The 20995-nt window shown below is 34.4% G+C and overlaps 2 protein-coding genes across 6 annotated transcripts in view; one reads left to right on the top strand and one right to left on the bottom strand.

Annotated features, from left to right (window-relative positions):
* LOC128999771 (protein singed) overlaps positions 1 to 3599 on the top strand; it is a 68229-nt gene extending 64630 nt beyond the window's left edge. For all 5 annotated transcript variants that reach the window (XM_054426440.1, XM_054426442.1, XM_054426441.1 and 2 more), the window contains one exon: positions 1742 to 3599. In XM_054426440.1, the coding sequence (XP_054282415.1) occupies positions 1742 to 1950 (209 nt within the window). In that variant the 3' untranslated portion in view covers positions 1951 to 3599. The remainder of the gene's footprint in view (positions 1 to 1741) is intronic.
* Positions 3600 to 11708: 8109 nt separating this feature from the next.
* LOC129000847 (uncharacterized) overlaps positions 11709 to 20995 on the bottom strand; it is a 49699-nt gene continuing 40412 nt past the window's right edge. The window contains exons 3-4 of the mRNA XM_054427893.1: positions 13784 to 14381; positions 11709 to 13268 (exon numbers count right to left, since the gene is read on the bottom strand). Coding sequence (XP_054283868.1) covers positions 12939 to 13268; positions 13784 to 14381 — 928 coding nt within the window. The 3' untranslated portion in view covers positions 11709 to 12938. The remainder of the gene's footprint in view (positions 13269 to 13783; positions 14382 to 20995) is intronic.

Here is a 20995-nt window from a genome sequence, read left to right as displayed (position 1 = left end):
ATGAAAACAATGAGTTTCAAATGGCGTGTCAGTATACATTGAGATCGAAATACTGCATCTTCATACAAATCCTCTAGTGAAAACATGAGCACCGAATGATGCAATCGACGCCATTTTTGTGCAGTTGAGAACCTATTGGTGGTCCTATATAAAATGAGATTCAAAAGCTGTTGTCGTTTTCGATCTCAACCGTGAGATCCTATTATACGACAAGTATACCAAATGAGAACTGATTTAACGTTGCAATCGGCGTCATTTTTGTGCAGTTGAGAACCTATTGGTGGTCCTATATAAAATGAGATTCAAAAGCTATTGTCGTTTTCGATCTCAGCCGTGAGATCCTATTATACGACAAGTATACCAAATGAGAATTGATTTAACGTTCTTTATATCTACACAAAAAAAATTGTCATCCAAATCAGAGGATCAGTCTCTGTCTGTAAGATCATCCTCTGTTTACATGTGACGTCATGGACACACCTCCCTTCCCGACCTACCTCAACCCACGTGGTCTACACTCCTCCCTCCTCTGTCCTAGAACGTGAGTTTCAAATGGCGTGTCAGTATACATTGAGATCGAAATACTGCATCTTCATACAAATCCTCTAGTGAAAACATGAGCACCGAATGATGCAATCGACGCCATTTTTGTGCAGTTGAGAACCTATTGGTGGTCCTATATAAAATGAGATTCAAAAGCTGTTGTCGTTTTCGATCTCAACCGTGAGATCCTATTATACGACAAGTATACCAAATGAGAACTGATTTAACGTTGCAATCGGCGTCATTTTTGTGCAGTTGAGAACCTATTGGTGGTCCTATATAAAATGAGATTCAAAAGCTATTGTCGTTTTCGATCTCAGCCGTGAGATCCTATTATACGACAAGTATACCAAATGAGAATTGATTTAACGTTCTTTATATCTACACAAAAAAAAAATTGTCATCCAAATCAGAGGATCAGTCTCTGTCTGTAAGATCATCCTCTGTTTACATGTGACGTCATGGACACACCTCCCTTCCCGACCTACCTCAACCCACGTGGTCTACACTCCTCCCTCCTCTGTCCTAGAACGTGAGTTTCAAATGGCGTGTCAGTATACATTGAGATCGAAATACTGCATCTTCATACAAATCCTCTAGTGAAAACATGAGCACCGAATGATGCAATCGGCGCCATTTTTGTGCAGTTGAGAACCTATTGGTGGTCCTATATAAAATGAGATTCAAAAGTTGTTGTCGTTTCTGTAAAGTCGTCCAAATCAGAGGATCAGTCTCTGCCTGTAAGGTTAGGTTAGGTTAGGCAAAGTGAGGTTACCTACCTCAACCCACGTGGTCTACACTCCTCCCTCCTCTGTCCTAGAACCCCCAAAATGACTACTACTACTATGTTCTCTTTTAATAAAGAATTGGTGACTTCTTATCAATACAGATTGTAGAATTCTGGGAGAGAAATATTTTCCCCTTGTTATTCATCCATTTGTATTCAAGACAAGAGGGTAAGACTCATATCTCCACAGTTTGTTGGCAAAATGTCACAAATTATACTTTTAAAAACTTTTTCCTGATTATGATTGTGACTGAGCGTTAGTTTTACTTACAGTATGATGGTGTCATAAATGTCTATTGAAATGTGCAAGAAGAATTAAAGATTGTAGATTACCTTCTGTAGTATTGAGCATTTACCTCTTTAAATTATCTATACTTGACTTCTTAAATAACAGCTGATTTGTGATTCCAGGTCGCAACGGAAAGTACTGGCATGTGGACAGTGAAGGCGTCCACGTTGACTCTGACACTCCAGAAGGCTTCTTCCTGGAGCTGCGTGAACCGACAAGGATCTGCATCAAGGCTGCAGGCCCGAGTGGATGCTACCTCAGCGCTGGGAAGAACGGCGCGTTTAGACTCGCAGATACCGAATGTCAAACGGCGACCAAGTGGGAGTACTAAAAAACTCCTCGTCAACTCCAGCAAGCAGAGATTCAGTTGATGCAATCTAGGATGAAATGGAAAAAGATTAGATAACAGTGGTACACAACACTATTAATTTTTTTGAAAAGAATAACGTGAGTTCCAAACATGCATTTTACAAAATATACACAATAATTAGTGCTGCCCACCTTTTTTGAGGTTTTACTGGTATAAACAATTCATAAATACAAATTATCACAAATTATCATAACAGTAAACAAACAGCTTAATATGTTTCTGCCACACCATTAACATTCTTAGTAATCACAATTAATTAGAAACATATTTTCTGGGACAACTGAATCTTTGCTTGCAGGAATAGGTTAAGAACCCAATTTCATATTTAAGCTGCTGACTATTCCTTTTGTAACTGTTGAACTCGCTTCATGTAACAGCACATGGTTGTTTGTCAAATATATTTTACTAGTTTTCCATCCGTAGAGTAGAACATTGTGATAATTTAGTTGTGACTTCAGTCTGTTGGGCTTTGTTATATTAGCTTATCAATTTGTATACTAACAACAGTCCTTAACTGCCCTATACAGACTTTGTATTTTATAAACTGATGGATTCAAATGTTAATTTCAACATTGATGATTCACTGTCAAATAATTAACCACTTTTTTCTTGCGATTTTTTTAAAGAATAAACTAGCTTGAACTATTACAGCTATTGAGTTCGGTAAACAAATAATCACAAAATGGAAGGAGTAAATTTATACATATTTATATAACCCAGTTAATTTGAAAATAAATGTTTGCCTGAACCACAACTGCCAGTAACCACACAATCTATAATTATTTTTGAGAAATCAAAACTTTTTTAACAAAGAGACATGGGAGTTTTGTAAGAGTTTTTATATAAGCAATATGTAGGAGAATTTTGTCTATCTTATTTATACGGTTTTGTAAATAATTAGATTTAGGTATTTTCCATGTGTAAATGTGTCGTAAAAAGATTAATAAGTAGAATTTGTAAAACACAAATCATTTTTGAGTGAAATTTAAAAGACTGTCTACTCTGGTATCCCAAATTCAGTATTAACAAATCATTTTTGTATACATTTAACAGTTGTGTATCACAAATATGTAGCGCAAGTCTTTTTACCTACGTTTTTTAAATTTTTGATCAATTTAATATAAAGTTTTATTTTATAAAATATTAGCTGCATCGTTTGAAACCCTGTTGTGTCATATGCTCAAATCATTACTAACCCAAGATGATATTTGCTCTGTGAAAAACTAATGCGTTTTGTGTATTTTGTAAAACTAACAAATAGATATGCGCGAGAATGTTGTATGAAAGGAGTCCCCATTTGGAGTTTATTTCCAAGTTCTTTTAAAGGTATGAGTTGTAAGTTGTACTTACCTTTTGGTTTAGGTTATTTTAAGCTATTTATATATATTTATATATTACTATACCAAAAATAATTATATTGAGTTCTTATATCGTTTATTTGTGTTTCCTATACGAGAGGTTTAGTTTATTGTTGAGTGGATGACTGAGTCCTTGTATAGATGAATATTTGTTCCTGTAAGTTTTTATGGATGTTAAGCTCCCCTCTCCCCTTTCCCTAGGCTATTCATAAACTTATTTGTAATTTATATTCAATAAATATTTAAGATGAAGTAGTCTTTTCTCTCTCACATTTTACTGTTCAGTTTTTACTTACTGTATTTAAAGATTGCTTTGGGTATCGTCTTTACACTTTATATAGATAATTTTGAGAAGAAGGGAATATGGAACCCATAATTTTAACCCTACAAGTGGCACAGTTGGTTGCGAGTGAGCCTTAGAATGGCCGATGACCGAATCCGTCGGTTCCATTCGAAAATTTTGCACCACTACAAATATTTATGACGAACTTAAACTAGACTGAACTGAACCCCATATCAATCGAAAGATTAGATTCTGAATACCCAAATTATTACACAAATAACCCCAGTAGCATCAGTAAAACATTATGTCAATTTAATATTAACACTATTTTCCATCTAAAAGTGATTCTAGCAGATAGTGTTCTCAAAAAGTGTAAAAGCTTGAGCTTATTCAAGCTTCCCACAACTGGGGTGGATTTCATTTTCGCGGGTTTAGGTTGGTATCAATGTAGACGGGAAGAAATGCAGAAATATGATATTATTTGCTATTTCAATATTGTGAGTAAATTTTGTAAGATTTTGGAGAACAGCTGTTTTTGTAAAAACTGGCCACAAAAATGTGTATTATCATGCGTAGATGATAAAACTTTTACCAATAAGGTTGTATTTAATTTTGAAGAGGAGAAAACGTAGATTATTTTGGGTTCTTGGTTGGTAACAGAAGTCCCAGTTTACATCGGGTTGTGACATAGTGAATTTTGGCGAGAAGACAACGGTAATTCCCACTCTCCAGTGTGTCTGCGTCAGTGTGTTCGTAGTTTATCGCGTCTTTGCCAACGTGTGTGTAACTTCGGTGTCTATTATCGGTGTTATTGAATCTGTTATATTCTCAATTGAAATTGTAAGGTCTTACCTTAGAATTGTCTATCTGATATTAATTTCGACCCCCGAAGGTCCTCCTTTCATTTGATGACATGATTAGTACATCTCCTATTTTGAATCGTTTATCAATTTTTTCTTCATTTAAGATTTGTGCTGTACATTCTCTGGTTTGGACAAAATCAACTTATTATTGTAATGATATATTGAGGTAAATAGCTAAATCTCTTCCCTAGCTATTTGTTTGCTTCGACAATCGACATTGATTCTTCTTGCATCTTCTCTATGAGTAATTTGATTTCAACTTCACAGTATCATTCCTATCATTTCTACAAGTTATTTACATATATTTGATAAAAAGATTGACATGTTATTTTGTCTCTCCCTTCTCATGATAACATTCATTATCTTACTCTGAGGCAAAAAAGTAGGGGTGTGTGATGCATCGAAATGCATCAAAATTACAATTCGATTCGATTCAGTGTTGGTAAAAAAACGATGGAGTGAGTTTCCTTGTACAAAAAATGCCTGCAAAAAGCCAATGCATACCCGCAATACAAGAGCGCTTTGTTGTTGCGTTTCGTTTTTGAAGGCGTTCTCATTTACTTAATTCGTTTCATGTAAATAAATATTGCTTTAATTGTTTTATAATTTTTTATTTGAAATTTCAAATGATGAGAGGTTTTGTTAAGTGTAATGTAAGCAGTGTGAGACATGTTTAACTACTCTAAACATAGCGAAAACAAGTGACTCCAAAATCATTCAAAAAATAACTCAAGTCTGAAAATTTGTTACTTTATACCTACTTAGCTATTAAGATTGATATTTTAGACTGATAAATTTTGTATTTTTGTAGGTCTGAAGCTATGTATACCTTGTAGTTTGTAGGTCTGATTCTATCCTCTCATTTTATTAATGTAAACCAATTGAAAGTTTCAGTATCTTACAAAATTTGTATTTGTTTAAACCAAAACATAGCTTTATTTGTAAAATCAATAGGCTTATTATAAAATAGGTAACATGCTTAACAGTATGATTCTGCAAGTAAAAATCATGAAATAGGCAAGTTAAGCAGCTCACTGACATTTCCAGCAATAAAGGTTAAAAATCTTCTAATATATGATTGAAAATAAATATTTTTCACCTAAAATTCATATATGTCATGTATGAATATGTTAGGCCTAATACCACATCAATAAAAATTTTCATTGGTAAATTTTAAATATTGTTAACATTTACATAACAAGATGATCTGCTGGAATCATATTGCTCATTGGAGCCTCTGCTGGTATTCATTTGCATTGCCCCTGCCAGGGGTTTTAGTTCCCCACGAAGAATCCCAGAAGTGGTATAAAAATCCTTGAAAGACAACACCATAACTGATACTCACTCTGAACAGCTAATATCACCATATAAGGCACAAGAACTAGTCCGTTAGTATATTGGCGATTCGAGTCTTGTCTACCTGCACAACCTTGTCATCTTCTATAGTTGGCACTCCTGTTTTACAAGTTATTGTTTATATGTATTATTGATTGTATATGTTGGCAGCACTGAACACAGGGTCTCTATAAATAAACTTTAGACTGATAGTTGATAGTTTAATATTGGAGTGTGATTAATTTTAAGTGTTGGGTTTTTAGATTAATAATGAACCGGTTTAGTTAGGTACTAATAAATGTTAATTGGCTATTTATGGCAACACTTGATCAAAAATTTAACAAGACCAGCGGTTTTATTTATAATCCCAAAGATTTACCCAGTAGGTGAACAGAAAAGAAGCCCTAAAATATTACTTTAGGTTTTTAATTGACTGTGATACTGTCTTGAAATGATATATACCCTATTCTTTCAGTCTGCTGAACACGATAACCTTCTCACAAAGCTATCTCAAATCTCACACTTTGCGTATAGTGAGAATATTCCGTGATATATAACGCAACAGCTACCTGACATTAGGCCAAAGACCGCCAAGCGCGGGAGGTGCCCGCCGACTCAAAGACCTATAAATCTAAACACCTAACTAGAACTACTGCCTTGGGTCAAACACCACTAAATAATGTTTTTACATTAATTTTCCTTCCCATTAGACCTGTATCGAGTTATACGTTGGGTGATATTGATGGTGGTTGGTGGCGAGAGAGGGGGGGGGGGTTGATGGGGTGCAGTAGTTCAATTGGGACAATTTGACCTGCACTAATCCACGTCTCATATCAGTGTAGACCATAAAATAATAGTTCGATTGAAACAAGACTGTTGGGAAGATTGATCTCGAAGTTTTAAAGAATATTGGGAATATTTTAGCGTATACAAAAAAGGCAGTCAACCACAATAATCCTTTCTAAATAAGTTAAAGTTGAAGTAGCTTACGCCCGTAGAAGTGATTATTCTAGTTCCTATGTTGTTATACGTCACTCGGCCTTGCTCGTCACTCGTAACTGCAAGCTATCAACATTTCAATAACAAAAACATCTCAGTACCTCCCCTGTAGTAGCAAACCCAAGTATTACTAAAATTAATGTTAATTAATTTGAAGTTGATTAATTGAAGACAGTTTGAAGGGAATATTTTAGAAGAAATCCAGTCAGGTAAATATAAATTGTCTTAGTCTGCAGGTTTGCTGCGGCGGGGGTATTTTTTTTATTTTTGCTCTAGTATTTTGTACGTTGTTCTGATTAATTAAACATCCTCACAACCATTGAAGGCACAACATTATGTTGTAAACACCTTTCTGAAAGGGGATTCAGGCTTTTAGACAACAAAAAGCGTTTTAAGAAGATCAAAATCAACATTATTTGCTGGAGAAGGTATTTTACACAACCTCTCGGCAAGAGTTTGCTCCTGATGAAATTTTCTCAAGGAACCTTTTCCAACCAACAACCAGAACACATTTAGCCGCCTCACATAAGCTAGTAAGTAGGGAATAGAGACAACACCTCCGTTGTATTGGCCCTTAATCATTTCCCCTCTCACTTTTCTGACAGAGCCAATTACGTGTTCGATCCACTAGCTCGGCCCTCAAAGAACAAGGGGCGACAGGCGAGGGATGAAAAATTGATAAGAACACAATCCTGCAAAGGCTGCCTTAGCGACTGGCACGGGCCTAGCGGATGAAATGAACTTGTGCATCATGTATTTATAAAACTTCTGCCAGAGAATTGTCACCAATTTCAGATTGGTTTGGGAGAGAAAGAAGTTCAATAGAGAGAGATTTCCTTAGGATAAACTTAGATTATTAAACTTAAATCTGGAGGTTTTTAATTGTATGGACAATTTTTGCAAGTATCCATTCGCAGTTGGAACTCAAGCCTTCGGGACTGAAGCCCCTCCTGAACACTAGATATTGATCATAAGAGTTGACAACAAAACTTCACTTCTAAGTAAGCTAGGGTGTATTGATTCACAGATTAATTGATTTACATATTCATGCTATGAATCCGAACTATCGATTATAAATGTCATATTTTACGAGATCGTGGTTTACAAGATTTTACGTAAGAATAATATTTTAATTCTATAGGCTAAATTGTATATTCTTAAATATCAAAATACATTGATTCAGACAAATTACGATAGCAAAATACTGAAATAATTATTTCTTTAGACTGTTTTATTAGCTTACACGATTTTACTAATAACATTTATATTCCATGTTGTCGAGCAAAATAATTTTTATACCGAGGCCTGTTTGTAAGAAATCATTTTGAGATCAATAAATAAATACTCCCACTGCAGCAAACCTGCCGACTAAGCAAATTTCCATTTGCCTGGATTGATTTTCAATTAATCTATTACATGAACATTTATGTTTAACGAGTACCTAGGTTAGCTGCTACAGGGAAACTAATAAAGTGTGTTTTTTATTAAAATATCAATAGCTTAGTATGAAATGAATAAATCCCCCAATTTTTTATCAAAATATATCCATAAACAAGCCAACTACAACATTTTACAATATTCTCCATGAGAATAACATGGGAATTTTAAATTAAAATTTATTTATTTTCTTTGTACCAATCACCGTACAAAAACACTTTGATATACAGAATTATTGGTTTTTAAGCTCTTTAAAAGGTCTGAAACCAAAATTTATCAAAATCGGACAAAAATTACTCAAGTTATCGTCTGAACGGACACATATATATTACACTGGATAACATGTATTAATACCAACTACTGCCATTCTAAAATCCAGTTGATTCGTTTTTGACCCCAGGGATAAGAAGAACTACTTTAGCCCTGCAACGCAAAGATAGGCAAGTGTAAACGGCCATATGTTCACTACTGGACAAAAAGCCCACTTCCAGCACAGACCCATAACCAGATAAGATGCTGAATCTTAGTAGTAGTTTCACACTCGTCTAGTACAATTAGTCGAATTTTCCGGCGATTGTAATTTACACGGTTGTGAAGCAGTAGGCAATAGTGGTTCAAATGGGAGATTCCGTCTGATAACCTTGGACAGTCGGAACGGCTGGAAATGAAAAATTACAGATCCCACAGAACAGCTGAGAAGATTTCGAAATATGCAAATTGAACGAGCCTAAACTGCTAGGCGTGAACTTGGGAGAATAGGATTTGGCAGCTTCCAGTGCATATTAAATATACCAATAGAGTTTTCGTCATACTGCAGCAAAAATAGCCTTTTTAATGCATGCATTGTGGGTCTAAAGGACCATTTTTACTCTCTAGGGAGTAAAATCAGCTGTTGTAAACGGTTGCAAATTTCGATTGTTGCAATCTTATCGACCGAAATTATTTATCGATTGATTTAATAAGTAAAGTTTTAGCATGTTTTAGCCTATTGTTGTCGATTGTATGACATATCGATGGTATAATGTACTGTAACACAATCGTAATGGATCGTAATGGAGGAAATGAATTTTTTTTTATCACTTACTTAACAGCTACTTATTTGTATAAGCAGAATTCAAAACAACCTGGGAGTTGTTTTGAGAGGTTATCTTTACAAACAAATTATTTAGTTTTATAGCGTTGTTAGTTAATTGATGGTGAAATACGAAGAAAAATATTGTTCACCACACGGGAAAAAAGTGACTTTTTAACCCTTGTTCATTTTCCGACCTCGCCTTCGCCTCGATCGTAAAACTTTACCTCTCAAAAAGAGTCACTTTAGGTTAATGATTTCACAATAAGTAATGAAATATACTATTGTGGTTACTTGGGTTTGAATAAACCAATGGCTTGGTGGATAACTGGTTTAGAAGACCTCAATAGTTTTGTGGATTCATGGGTTTGAATGTATAAAAATATCCGTGGATATTTTTGTATATAACCTATACTGACCATTTGGACAATGGATTTGTGAATACAGTAATTGGATTGGAGTAAAACAGTAGAATGGGATATTTATCCTATATCCAAATAAGAGGCTTTGTGGCTGCTTAGATTAAAATACCTTAATAAATTCCCGACTTAAATAGTGTCTTAGCTTAGTGGCTGTTTGGGTATAAATAACCAACCATTTTTGAATATTTGGTATCTCATGCCTCTTAAATCGTAATTAGTGTGGGTTTTGTGATAAATACTATATTTCTCTTCTACTGTGCTACTATTTTTTCTCATGATATATTTTCCGTCAATGATATGTGATTAACCTCAATTTTGTGGTTGAAAATCATAGTTTTCTGTTCTATGAAACTTGTTTGTCAACATGTTGTATATTTTATTAGTAACGTATTTTATTAGTAACGTATTTTATTAGTAACGTATTTTATTAGTATTTTATAAGTATTTTATTAGTATTTCGTTATTGTATTACTTTGTATTATGTTTCGGGTTGGGAATGAAACGTGGAGGTAAAATTTCCAGTAGGGTCTATATATTTTTATTTACCACTGTAATAACAACATTCACAATATATTCAAATATGTACAAAACGTATAAAACTTACAAAATACTCTATTCTAGATGCGTTGTTCTTTTATAGGCAGTTTCGAATACCAGAGTTAAACATTTTCAGTCTTTTTGTAGAGAGTCTATAAAGTTGATATTTAGTATAAAGTCATAGGTTCATTTAGTTGAGTGAAAAAACGAAAGTATTTACTGTACAACAAATTATGAACATTAAATTTCTTGATTCATAATGTAGAATCACGCACTGTCAAACTAAAACTATTATTACAGTAAAACTCTCTTATAACGTAAACATTCATAACGCAAAATTTCTTATCCTAATAAACTAAAGTCAATAAATTAATAATATCTTAAATATTATTTACAATCCTTATTACTAAAACAATGAATTGCACTTCCATAAATTCTTATGGTTGTAACATCTAATCGTTAAATAAATTATTGTAAACTGGCACAAAACATTAGTTTGGAGTTTATTCTTATATGAAATATCTATAATTTTAATAGTAACAGATTTGGTTTCAAAAAAAGTTTAATTTGATATTTATCTATTTCACAACCAATTAAGATATTTCACATGATATTTTGGTAAAGAATTATTTTAAATTTTAACAATAGTAATGGCTATTGTTTTTTAAATACAATAATTGTCCATAGAATATCTTTTTACTAATAGTAGGTGTTTAATTAATTCAAAAAGCGTCTATGCATCTATCCTTTGCAATAATGGTACCTTAAGACTTTTGATTGACTTCTCATATCTCAGTCATTAAAATAAGTTGGTCCTTAAATAAAGCTCTAATTTGTCGAGTTTAGAGTTTTCTACCTACTTAAAAGTTAGCTTCTACTCACTTATTCATGCATAGGTTTTCTTTCTATTTAGCTAAAAGTACATTCAGAACAATTGAGTTGAAATTTAAGTTACATGATATGAAGTGTACAGTAGTCAAATCTGACACAGTCATGTCTAGCCTTTTGATATACTTTCTGTTTTCTTCTACTAAAAGACCTATAATACCTATAATAAAACCAAGGATGGAAATTATGAAAAGCTTTCGCGGTATGTTGTATTCATAAAAGGAAATACCAATTTTTATATAAATTAAAAAATAATTATGAGAGAGCAATATTCCCTATTGCAATAACAATTGTTTGAATTAATGGTCAAATATGTAAAAACTACTGTATGTAAAATTACATCTTTTGAAACTATTATGAACGAATACGAATTGACCATTACAATTCAAATAACAAATAGGAATTTCTTGAAAATACAGATATGATTGTTTCCTATAAAACAATCATAACATGAGGATTTACGAATGTGTTGTTTTTGATGTAGTAAAATAAATCAAGAAAATATTACGATATGTAGAGGGTGATTAAACCTCAACTAAAAATAACTGTGACTTTAAATTTATTAATCACTTTTTAAAATTATTATTTTTCGCTCAATAATTTTGATGTATATTTATTATGAACTTATTTTAATCCCTAAAGCGGTGTGGGACTTACAAAGTGTTAAAGAAACTGAAAGGTACTAAATAACATTGGTATTGAATCTTATAAAATTAAAAGGTTACAGGTGATTTAACTTCACAAAAATCAACCCTGACTAAACAGATTGTAACGCACAAAGCTTCAATAAATAAATTGAAAATACTAAACGTAGTTGGAATGGAACTAATTTTACGAGTATTAATGTTCGAAGTATTCTGGTTGGTTCCAGTAGCTTCGTACAACTCGTTTTTTTCGAATGAGCAACTCCAATACTCGTGTGAATTTAATTTCCGACTCACCACAAATCTCGCCTATCTTGCAAAAGCGGTTTGTGGTTTTTCTAAACGCTCCCCCTCCTATATTTTATGTCTTAGACCACACATTGTTGAACACTAACACTTCCTAGAACAACGAAATGTATTTTTGAGATGTTATGACTTGAATGTGCAATTTTTGAAATATTAATGTACCAAAGAAGAGTTGAAATGTTATTTAAAAATATGTATAAGATAAACAACTTTTAAAGGGGAGCGACGATCAATTATAACCCTAGCAAAAAGTCAAATTAATTTTAGGCGCGAGTCAAAATGGTGGGCTTGGGGTTTGGGTCTTGCTCCCTGCTGACCAAATGATTTACGTTAATTACATCTTCACACAGTTACCTCGGGACTGCAGGATGGCTACAAAATGAATAGGGCGCTAAATAATAAATGAAACTCTGCTGGTAAAGTGGTTGTTCCACTAAGAATCTACAAGGAAAAAATCGCAAAAATGTATATCACATTTGAGGTATTTTGTATTTTTTAAGGTTTGTTGGTGGTTGGGCGTTTTGATTTAGTGTCTAAAAGGAGTACTTCTATAAAATTATCACCGAACGTATTCAGTTTTAGGTGTAATTTTAGTTACAAACTTGGACTAAAAACACTCCCTGCTGCAGCATAGCTTAAGAATGGTCTTAAGCCTCAGAGCAGATAAATTAGTCATTGATTTATAAATATCTACCATGAAAGTCACTAGAGAAACATCTCCTAACTTCGACAATTTCGATTGAAAGCAATCAAAACCGCAAAAGCTTTCCAATAAAACAACTATGTACAAATCTTTTTAAGACAGTTAGGGCAGTAGCCTGTAGATGGAAGAGGGTGACTTATTCTTCTCCATTACATAGAACGAATGGGGTTTTCCATTTCCGGCGTAGTACTTCCTGAAAGTGTGCTTGGATTGCTTCTTAGGCCCGTAAAATACTGCTTTTCTGTAAAGCGTTTTCTCATCGTCCGTCTCGTTCCATGTAGCTTGTTTGTCGATGTTGAAGATGTCGCTGTCAGCCAAAATGGCGGACTTTCCCGCACTCCCGGCTTTCCGCGCGACCATCTTCTTCAACACCGGGATGTTCCAGTGATAGACCCGGGAGGGCTTGCCGTTCGTGTTGAAGTTGACAGGAACCTGGAAAACATTTAGATTTAAGTCTTCTAATTGACTTTGGATAGTGAGTAGACATTCTATCTATGTAGACCAGATGTAACCAGTTAGTTCCAAAAAAAGAACATGGTGGTTTGCGTCCACAACAATGGTCACGTCCTCACAACACTGTAAATGTGTCTAACTGAAAGGTTAGATTTTGCTCCCTTCTTGTCTGAGGGCGCTATAAAATTCTAGATCCTAAAACGTCGTAAAAATTAAATTTTTACTAATCTTAACGAAAATGTCCTAATAATCTCTTAAAACACCACCCTACCATCTTCAAAAATTAACTTTTAACAAAGTACATCCTATTTATAATCCAAAGATCAATGCCAGAGCTTTTAAACTATTTAAACCCATCAAAAAACTCTATACGACCTGTGATTTAATTTAAATTTGATTAATTTCCTGGAGATAGTATTTTGAACTCAATACAAAATTTCGTACAAATGAATGGATTTAATTTTCGAGAGATTTGATAACCACATCAACCTTACCTTGTTTACAGAATTGTGCTGAGGCTCCACAACGTCGTAGCCCTTGAGGTTGTGATGCGCGTAGTAGTAAGGGTTGGGGGGCAGCTTGATGACGAACATTTTGGAATCACTTGAACTCTTCTGGCTGTGTGTCTTTCTGGACTGACTCGCCAACCTCTTCCGGTGATGATTGACAGATGGGGAGCGAAGTTTCGTCATGCCCACGTGGTGTAGAAGATCTTCATTGGATTTTCTCCCTTTCTTCGAGACCTTTCTGCCTTTCTTTTCCGGGTGTACTTCATTGCCGTTTTTGTCATTCAGGGTTGGGTCTTCTTGAGAAGGACGGTCCAAATAAGAAAATTGATGCTTCTGAGAATGTTGAACCAAATGGTGAACCTGAGGTTGATCCAAACTTTGAGAATGTTGATCCTTGTGAAGATTTGGTTGGACCGAATGATGCTTCGATTGACCTTGATGATTTGAAGCATCTAATTGTGATGGTGCTTCTACTACGTGCGATCTCGCTGTTTCCCGTTTCACAGGTTCTTTGTGAAGAGGTGAGCAGACGACAAGGCTTGCTAGTGACGTCATCACGAGTATCGTTCGGCCTGTAGCCATCCTGGAAAAGAAATGCACGATTAGTGATCATGCTAGAACGAAGTAAGGACCACAAAGCATACAATGTGTGTGGTATAGAATATAAGAGTTGAGAAAATGAGTTTCTCGATTAAATTTAATTGAAAAAACTAAAAGGGTTTAATCAAATATATTGACTACAACTTCTCTCTTTTCATTACAAATGTAGTAAAAGACTTCATGTAATTTGAAAGATTAGCAAATGGAGATATTTTAACATTCTTTGTGAACAAACGTTGGGTGGATAACGCATTTCTTAGGTTTCTGTGGGGTTAACTTAGAAATAAGATAAATTACCATTTTACCTCTGCTTAAAATATACGGTTTACGATTACCGGTTGAACTAAATTAGTCTGCAGTGGCCCTTGCATACGGGTAACATTGATTTGTACTTAATCACTATTTCGATTAAGTGAAACACAAATATTTTGTGAGCTGGAATTAAAATCTATAAAGAGTTGCATCAAGATACACATTTGTGAACTTGCAAAGATGAATCGCCCTCTGGACCTTATTTGAACAGTTATTGTAATTAAAAACAACTGTCAGTCATGGAACACGTGTCAGCAATCTTAAGTTTTCACCTAGAATATCTTTCCTTTCCTACGCTGGGAGAGTGGGAGAGGCCACTCTAGTCAAGTAAAAACCTCAGATACAATCTTTACTACTCCTCAGAGTCATTCATAAGCCACTTCATTACCACAACCCACAATTACCACTCATTACCAACAGAACCTCCCAAAAGCCACTAATTACTCAATAAGAAACAGTTCAGTGGGTGGTCCTGCCACTAGCCACTACGTTGTAGACTCGTTTAAACTCCAATTACCACAAGAAAAAGCCAAACCCTCCAGAAACAAGAAACGAAACGCTCATCTGAGGCATTATGTTAAATTAAACGACGATTACGGCGTGTGTGCGGTAGGTCGTTGTATGATCGATTAAGATGTTATCGATAGTTGTGTGTGGTCGATATTCGATAATCGATAGCTCGCGGTCGCTTCATTATTGTCCGAGTGATGTACCAGTGCTTCCTGAACGGAAGGAGGAAGAGTGATTGAGGATGTGGAAGTTCTTCCGTTGAATATGGGAAGTTTAAACTGATTATGTTGGACAATCAAGAGAAATAGTTATCTAGAAAGCTCCTAACAGAAGATAATAATGGGATAGGATTTGTTTTCTAACCCGAGGTGAAAACAGTACTTCATCTGCGAGTAATTATTTTATCTACAATGCAGCAACAATCTTAACAGCTGGTTCAACCGAACAATTTTGTTTCTGCGATGTTCAATAGCATTAAAAACGTAATCGGTTTACCAACAGGATGCGTGTAGCAATATTATTTGTTTAAATTTATGACAACAGCTAATTTGCAACCAAAAGGTGAGTGAGCGTAGCTAACGAACTTCAACCTGAAAGCAAGTGAGCGCAGCGAACGAGATCACACCTAAAGGTGAGTAAGCGTAGCAAACGAACTTCAACCAGGACGTGGTTGAGCGATGCGATCGAGCTCATCTTGAAAATGAACGAGCATTTGACATAAAACCACATTAGGACAGGACGACGCCTGTCGGGCCAGCTAGTATGTACTAAAATTAAGAAAAGAATACACATTGAGAAGGTTAGTATGAGCAAAGAATAACTTTTTCAAAATCATCTTCTTGAAAGAGTTTTTTAAATAATTTTTTTAAAATGTATTAATTTGTTTAAAAAAATTAAATCAAATAATTAAGATAAATTTTTCATACTTGAAATCGTGATCCCAAAAATGTATTTTGACCTATACCTCTTGGCTAAAAAATGAGGATTTACGTAATAAACATGTTAAAAATAATAACACAGGCCAATAATGAGGAACTATACGGTTATCCACATCCTTGTAAAACAGTAAAAATAATAATATTACACCAGATTTTTTATTGTTCCTCGCATTTATACTTAATGGCAATTCTTAAGCTGACCAAGTAGTTGGAAAATTCCTCTTTATTCCTGGAGGAAGAGTAGTCAACCCCAAGAGTGGAGAGGACTTACCAACTACTTAAGTCAGTTTGAAGAACATTTAGGTGTGAGACCTTGGTTGCTAGACAAAAACGACCAATGACAGTGCAACATGTATTTAACCTTTTTATTTGTGAAAAACGTATTCCAGAGACTAAAATTATTAAATTAAATTTATATAATCTTTCACAAAAAATCTAAACTTGTTTCTTCAGTTCCTACTCTGCACGAAACAGGAGTACATAAACTTCATCTCGTTTGCGCTGTATAGTTCATGTTTTGTTCTACTTGAAGTTTATTAGTTTCATAAACCATAACGATATCGTAAAACGCTTTATACGAGTAACTGTTACAGCAACAACACTACTAAATAACACAGACCTCCAAGAAGGCGTAGACTTGCTGAAGGCACCAAAGTGGCGCGAGGTTAATTTTCGCGCCAATGGGCGGTATTTTGGCGGGCAGATTGTAATCTTGGACTCCTGTATTACTGTTGTTTCAGATATTAGCAAGCCTAATGCGTCAGGTGTGCTATTAGCGAAGGAGTGCTGGCGAAGTGTCCTGTCTGAATCGGCGGTTGAAGCGCATCAGATGAAGATAAGGAAAGGTACTTGCTATGAACTGCTACTATAGAATGAACGCTGGAAGCAAACATCTAAGAATCAGCAGTTATTTTGAAGCACTCTCGATGTTAAGGGTAGCTTATGTGAATTTTTGGTATGGATGAACTGCAAAAGATGGCTCAGAAGGTGGAAAAATTATGTTTGAAGATTTAATCCAGTAAATTTGTATTTAAATTTACTCATGGCGAGAAAGTTTTGGGGTAGTATTGATTTTTTCCATTTCTTATGTATTTTGGGGTGCTGAATCCGAATCTGAGGTTTGCCAACAAAAATTCTTGACGCAACATTGACAAAAATGAGAAAATATGGAAAAAATTATATTTTTTGTAATAGTTAGCTTATAACTCACAAACTATCAACTTTTTGTTATTAGTCTATATTATAAAAATTAAAGTACACAAAATTTGCTACAAAATGTACCCCTAATGTGATAATCTCCGATGAACCGTTTAGGCTCCAGAGCTATTTGAAAATTGGAACATTTTGTGTTAGTTTTTACATTTCTCCAATTATTCTGTCAATGACATATATTCATTGTATATGCCCAGGCAAAGGTCTTATATAAATACAAAGTGTTAAAATTGATTAATTTTGTGTTACTGAACCGTTGACAGTTTATTTAGTGTACATAAAAGTTACACGAACTGTTGCCGTTTAAATTATCCTCACTCAGAGGGTTGTAATGAGGCAGGTTCTGGCAAACGTTTCGATGCATTATTTGTGAGCATTCTAGATTGTTCATCTGGACAATTAAAAAAGGGTAAAAGTAAAAAAAAATTACACATAATAATAAGTAATACCAAAATCAAGATTATCAAAATTAAAATAACAGCAATCTGTTAATCATGTAATATCGTATGCACTTGATGACGTGATATTTAGATATACGTAAATAATAAAATGTTATGTAGGCATATACTGTTGCTAAGCATTTACATTGTGTGTAGATTTAACAAGTTAATAAATAAAGGAATGTGCGTTTGGTACTATACTTACTTTCTTACTTACTTAGATTCTAGCATCACAGCCCATCGTACATCCTCAATCGTATTGGCACCCATTATAAAATTTTCTGTGTAAAATTTCAAGACCGATGCATGGCTTAGAGTGATTGGCACTGTTACCATAGGCCAATACCAATTTTTTTCACCCCCATTCATTCACCCGAATGTAAATGTAAACTCTAAGCGAGTTATGTCCACACAGCTGCTTGAGTTGGGGGCAGTGAGGCAACGTTGGATTTAGTTTTCTAGCCAAAATTTGTATTAACTATCTTAAGTCAATTAACCCTTACCACTCTCATGTAGGCCTATGCCCTAAGCCCTAGGACCTACAATTTATCAAATCTACACACAATGTAAATGCTTGGCAACAGTATATGCCTACATAACATTTTATTATTCACGTATATCTTAATATCACGTCATCAGGTGCATAAGATATTACATGATTAATAGATTGGTGTCATTTAAATTTTGATAGTTTTCTCTTATTATCATGTGTAAATTTTTTACTTTTAACCTTTTTTTAATTGTTCAGATGAACAAGCTAGAATGCTCACAAATAATGCATCGAAACATTTGCCAGAACCTGTCTCATTACAACCCTCTGAGTGAGGATAAATTAAACGGCAACAGTTCGTGTAACTTTTCTGTACACTAAATAAACTGTCAACGGTTCAGTAACACAAAATTAATCAATTGTAACACTTTGTATTTATATAAGACCTTTGCCTGGGCATATGCAATGAATATATGTCATTGACAGAATAATTGGAGAAATTTAAAAACCAACACAAAATGTTCCAATTTTCAAATAGCTCTGGAGCCTAAACGGTTCATCGGAGATTATCACATTAGGGGTACATTTTGTAGCAAATTTTGTGTACTTTAATTTTTATAATATAGACTAATAACAAAAAGTTGATAGTTTGTGAGTTATAAGCTAACTATTACAAAAAATATAATTTTTTCCATATTTTTCTCATTTTTGTCAATGTTGCGTCAAGAATTTTTGTTGGCAAACCTCAGATTCGGATTCAGCACCCCAAAATACATAAGAAATGGAAAAAATCAAAACTACCCCAAAACTTTCCTGATAAAAACACAAATTAACTGAATTAATTGGACAAGGAAAGTAGAAAATTTTTCACTTATTTGTTAAGTATACTGCATTGTACATCCTTGAGAATGAGCAGACTGTGTAGTAGTGACCTCAAAAGTTGGCTGTAAATGGTTAAACAGATGAAGATAGGAACTATTTTCATGTAACAAATACAGGTTATAATGTTTGCCTGGTTTGAAAGACGTTTACATACTTCATCTGTGGTCATTTGTTAGTTGTAATAAATTTCTGTGTTATGGTTCAAAGTGAAACCATCTTTTGCAGGATGGATCCTTTGATCATTCTGTTTTATTTAAATGCCCCCAGGAAAAAAAATAATTTTAGTCAGTTAGTTACAAACATCATCACGCCTATTAATTCTGCACCCACCTACCTTTGTTCCACATTCGGGTTGAAAAGTTACATCAAAACACGATATTGTTATGCCATTTGAACAGAGACGGGCACTTTTTATTGTTATGAGATTATGTCTCAATGTAAAAATACTCCAACCAAACCGCGATTAAGTTATTCTTAAGACGAAATTTTATCGACTAGTCGACATCGGTTGGAAAAAGTTAATTAGATCATGGATCTTGGATTGACGTTTGTGCTTCATCACCAAAGAATTATGAAGAATGCACTAACTCCAAGTGTCCTGTCAAGCTTTCAAATTATTCTCAAATTTAATAAGTAAACGTTTTGAGATCAATAACATTGAAAGAGTTTATGACAATCCTACACCCCTGGAATTAGACAACTGAATATCAAAATTACTAGTTACATAATTTCAAACACCTTTAGTGGTTCTAATTTCTAACCAGGACATTTCAAAGACAGAAGATAGTTCTTCGCTACTCCTATAATCAGTTGTAAATAGTAGTTTCGCTATGACAAGCAGACGTGTTTTAATTACAGTAAACTAACCTAATGGAGCGATGCCCTGCTATTTAATCCGATGATCTGTATAATGCAGACAAGCTAAAAGTAATCCCATTAGACTCGCCATTAGATGCAAGGCCATTATGATAATTGTATAGAATCTGTGGGCTGAAGACAAGAGTAGCCTGTTGCAATTTTACATTTAATCTTTGACAATTAATGAGAAATCTAAAACAAGTTTGTAATTTCTTGTGAGAAAATTTGCGGTTTTCATGAGAAACATAGGGAATGATTTTAAGACCAAATTTGAATTAACTTGTTTGTCTAAGTCGCAGTTTGAGTTTTTATAGGCCTAAAACCTATATGGTCGTACCTTTGTACTTTATGTAGGCCTACTGATAAAATACAGCATAGTTTGTAGTGTATATAAACAAAACAGTGTATTTTTTATCCCGACTGTTTGTGGCCTTGTATTAATAAACATGTGTATTCTCTATCTTAGCAAGGCGAGTGTAATGAACAGTATATTCTGTTATACTTACGGATTGTGACCCCTATACTCGCAATACCTCACGTTTAACCTGTAAACCCCAGTATATGGCGTTGTTGGACACTGTGGTCCCGTTATTCCTTATTCTTTCATTCACAGAAACAATACCTAGTTACTGTGGCAGGCCTGACCTCTGTCTGACCCCGGCTGTCCGAGCTCTAGTACAATACCACTACTGTCCTGAACACGAGTCCTGCATGTGTAAGACTGGGCTAGAGGACAGTTTCAAAGCAAGAGTTGTTATAAAACCAGTAAGCTTATGACTTGTCTCAGGATTGAACAGAAAGAGATCGGTTCGAACCTTAGAAAAGTCAATGGCATTTTGATAGTTCAATATTTGACTCATATTTACTAAATCATCAGGGGAAAATGATTCAGTTGGTCTTGCTAACAAAAGAACAAAGCCTATCCTCTAGATTAGATCAGGATGAATACGAAGTC

This window comes from Macrosteles quadrilineatus, unplaced genomic scaffold (genome assembly GCF_028750875.1).
Source record: "Macrosteles quadrilineatus isolate MER2022 unplaced genomic scaffold, UCM_ALF_1.0 Scaffold_8__2_contigs__length_117827958, whole genome shotgun sequence".
In the NCBI taxonomy this organism is placed as follows: Eukaryota; Metazoa; Arthropoda; class Insecta; order Hemiptera; family Cicadellidae; genus Macrosteles; species Macrosteles quadrilineatus.
Note: the sequence above shows the minus strand (reverse complement) of the source record. Positions and strands in the feature narration are given on the sequence as shown.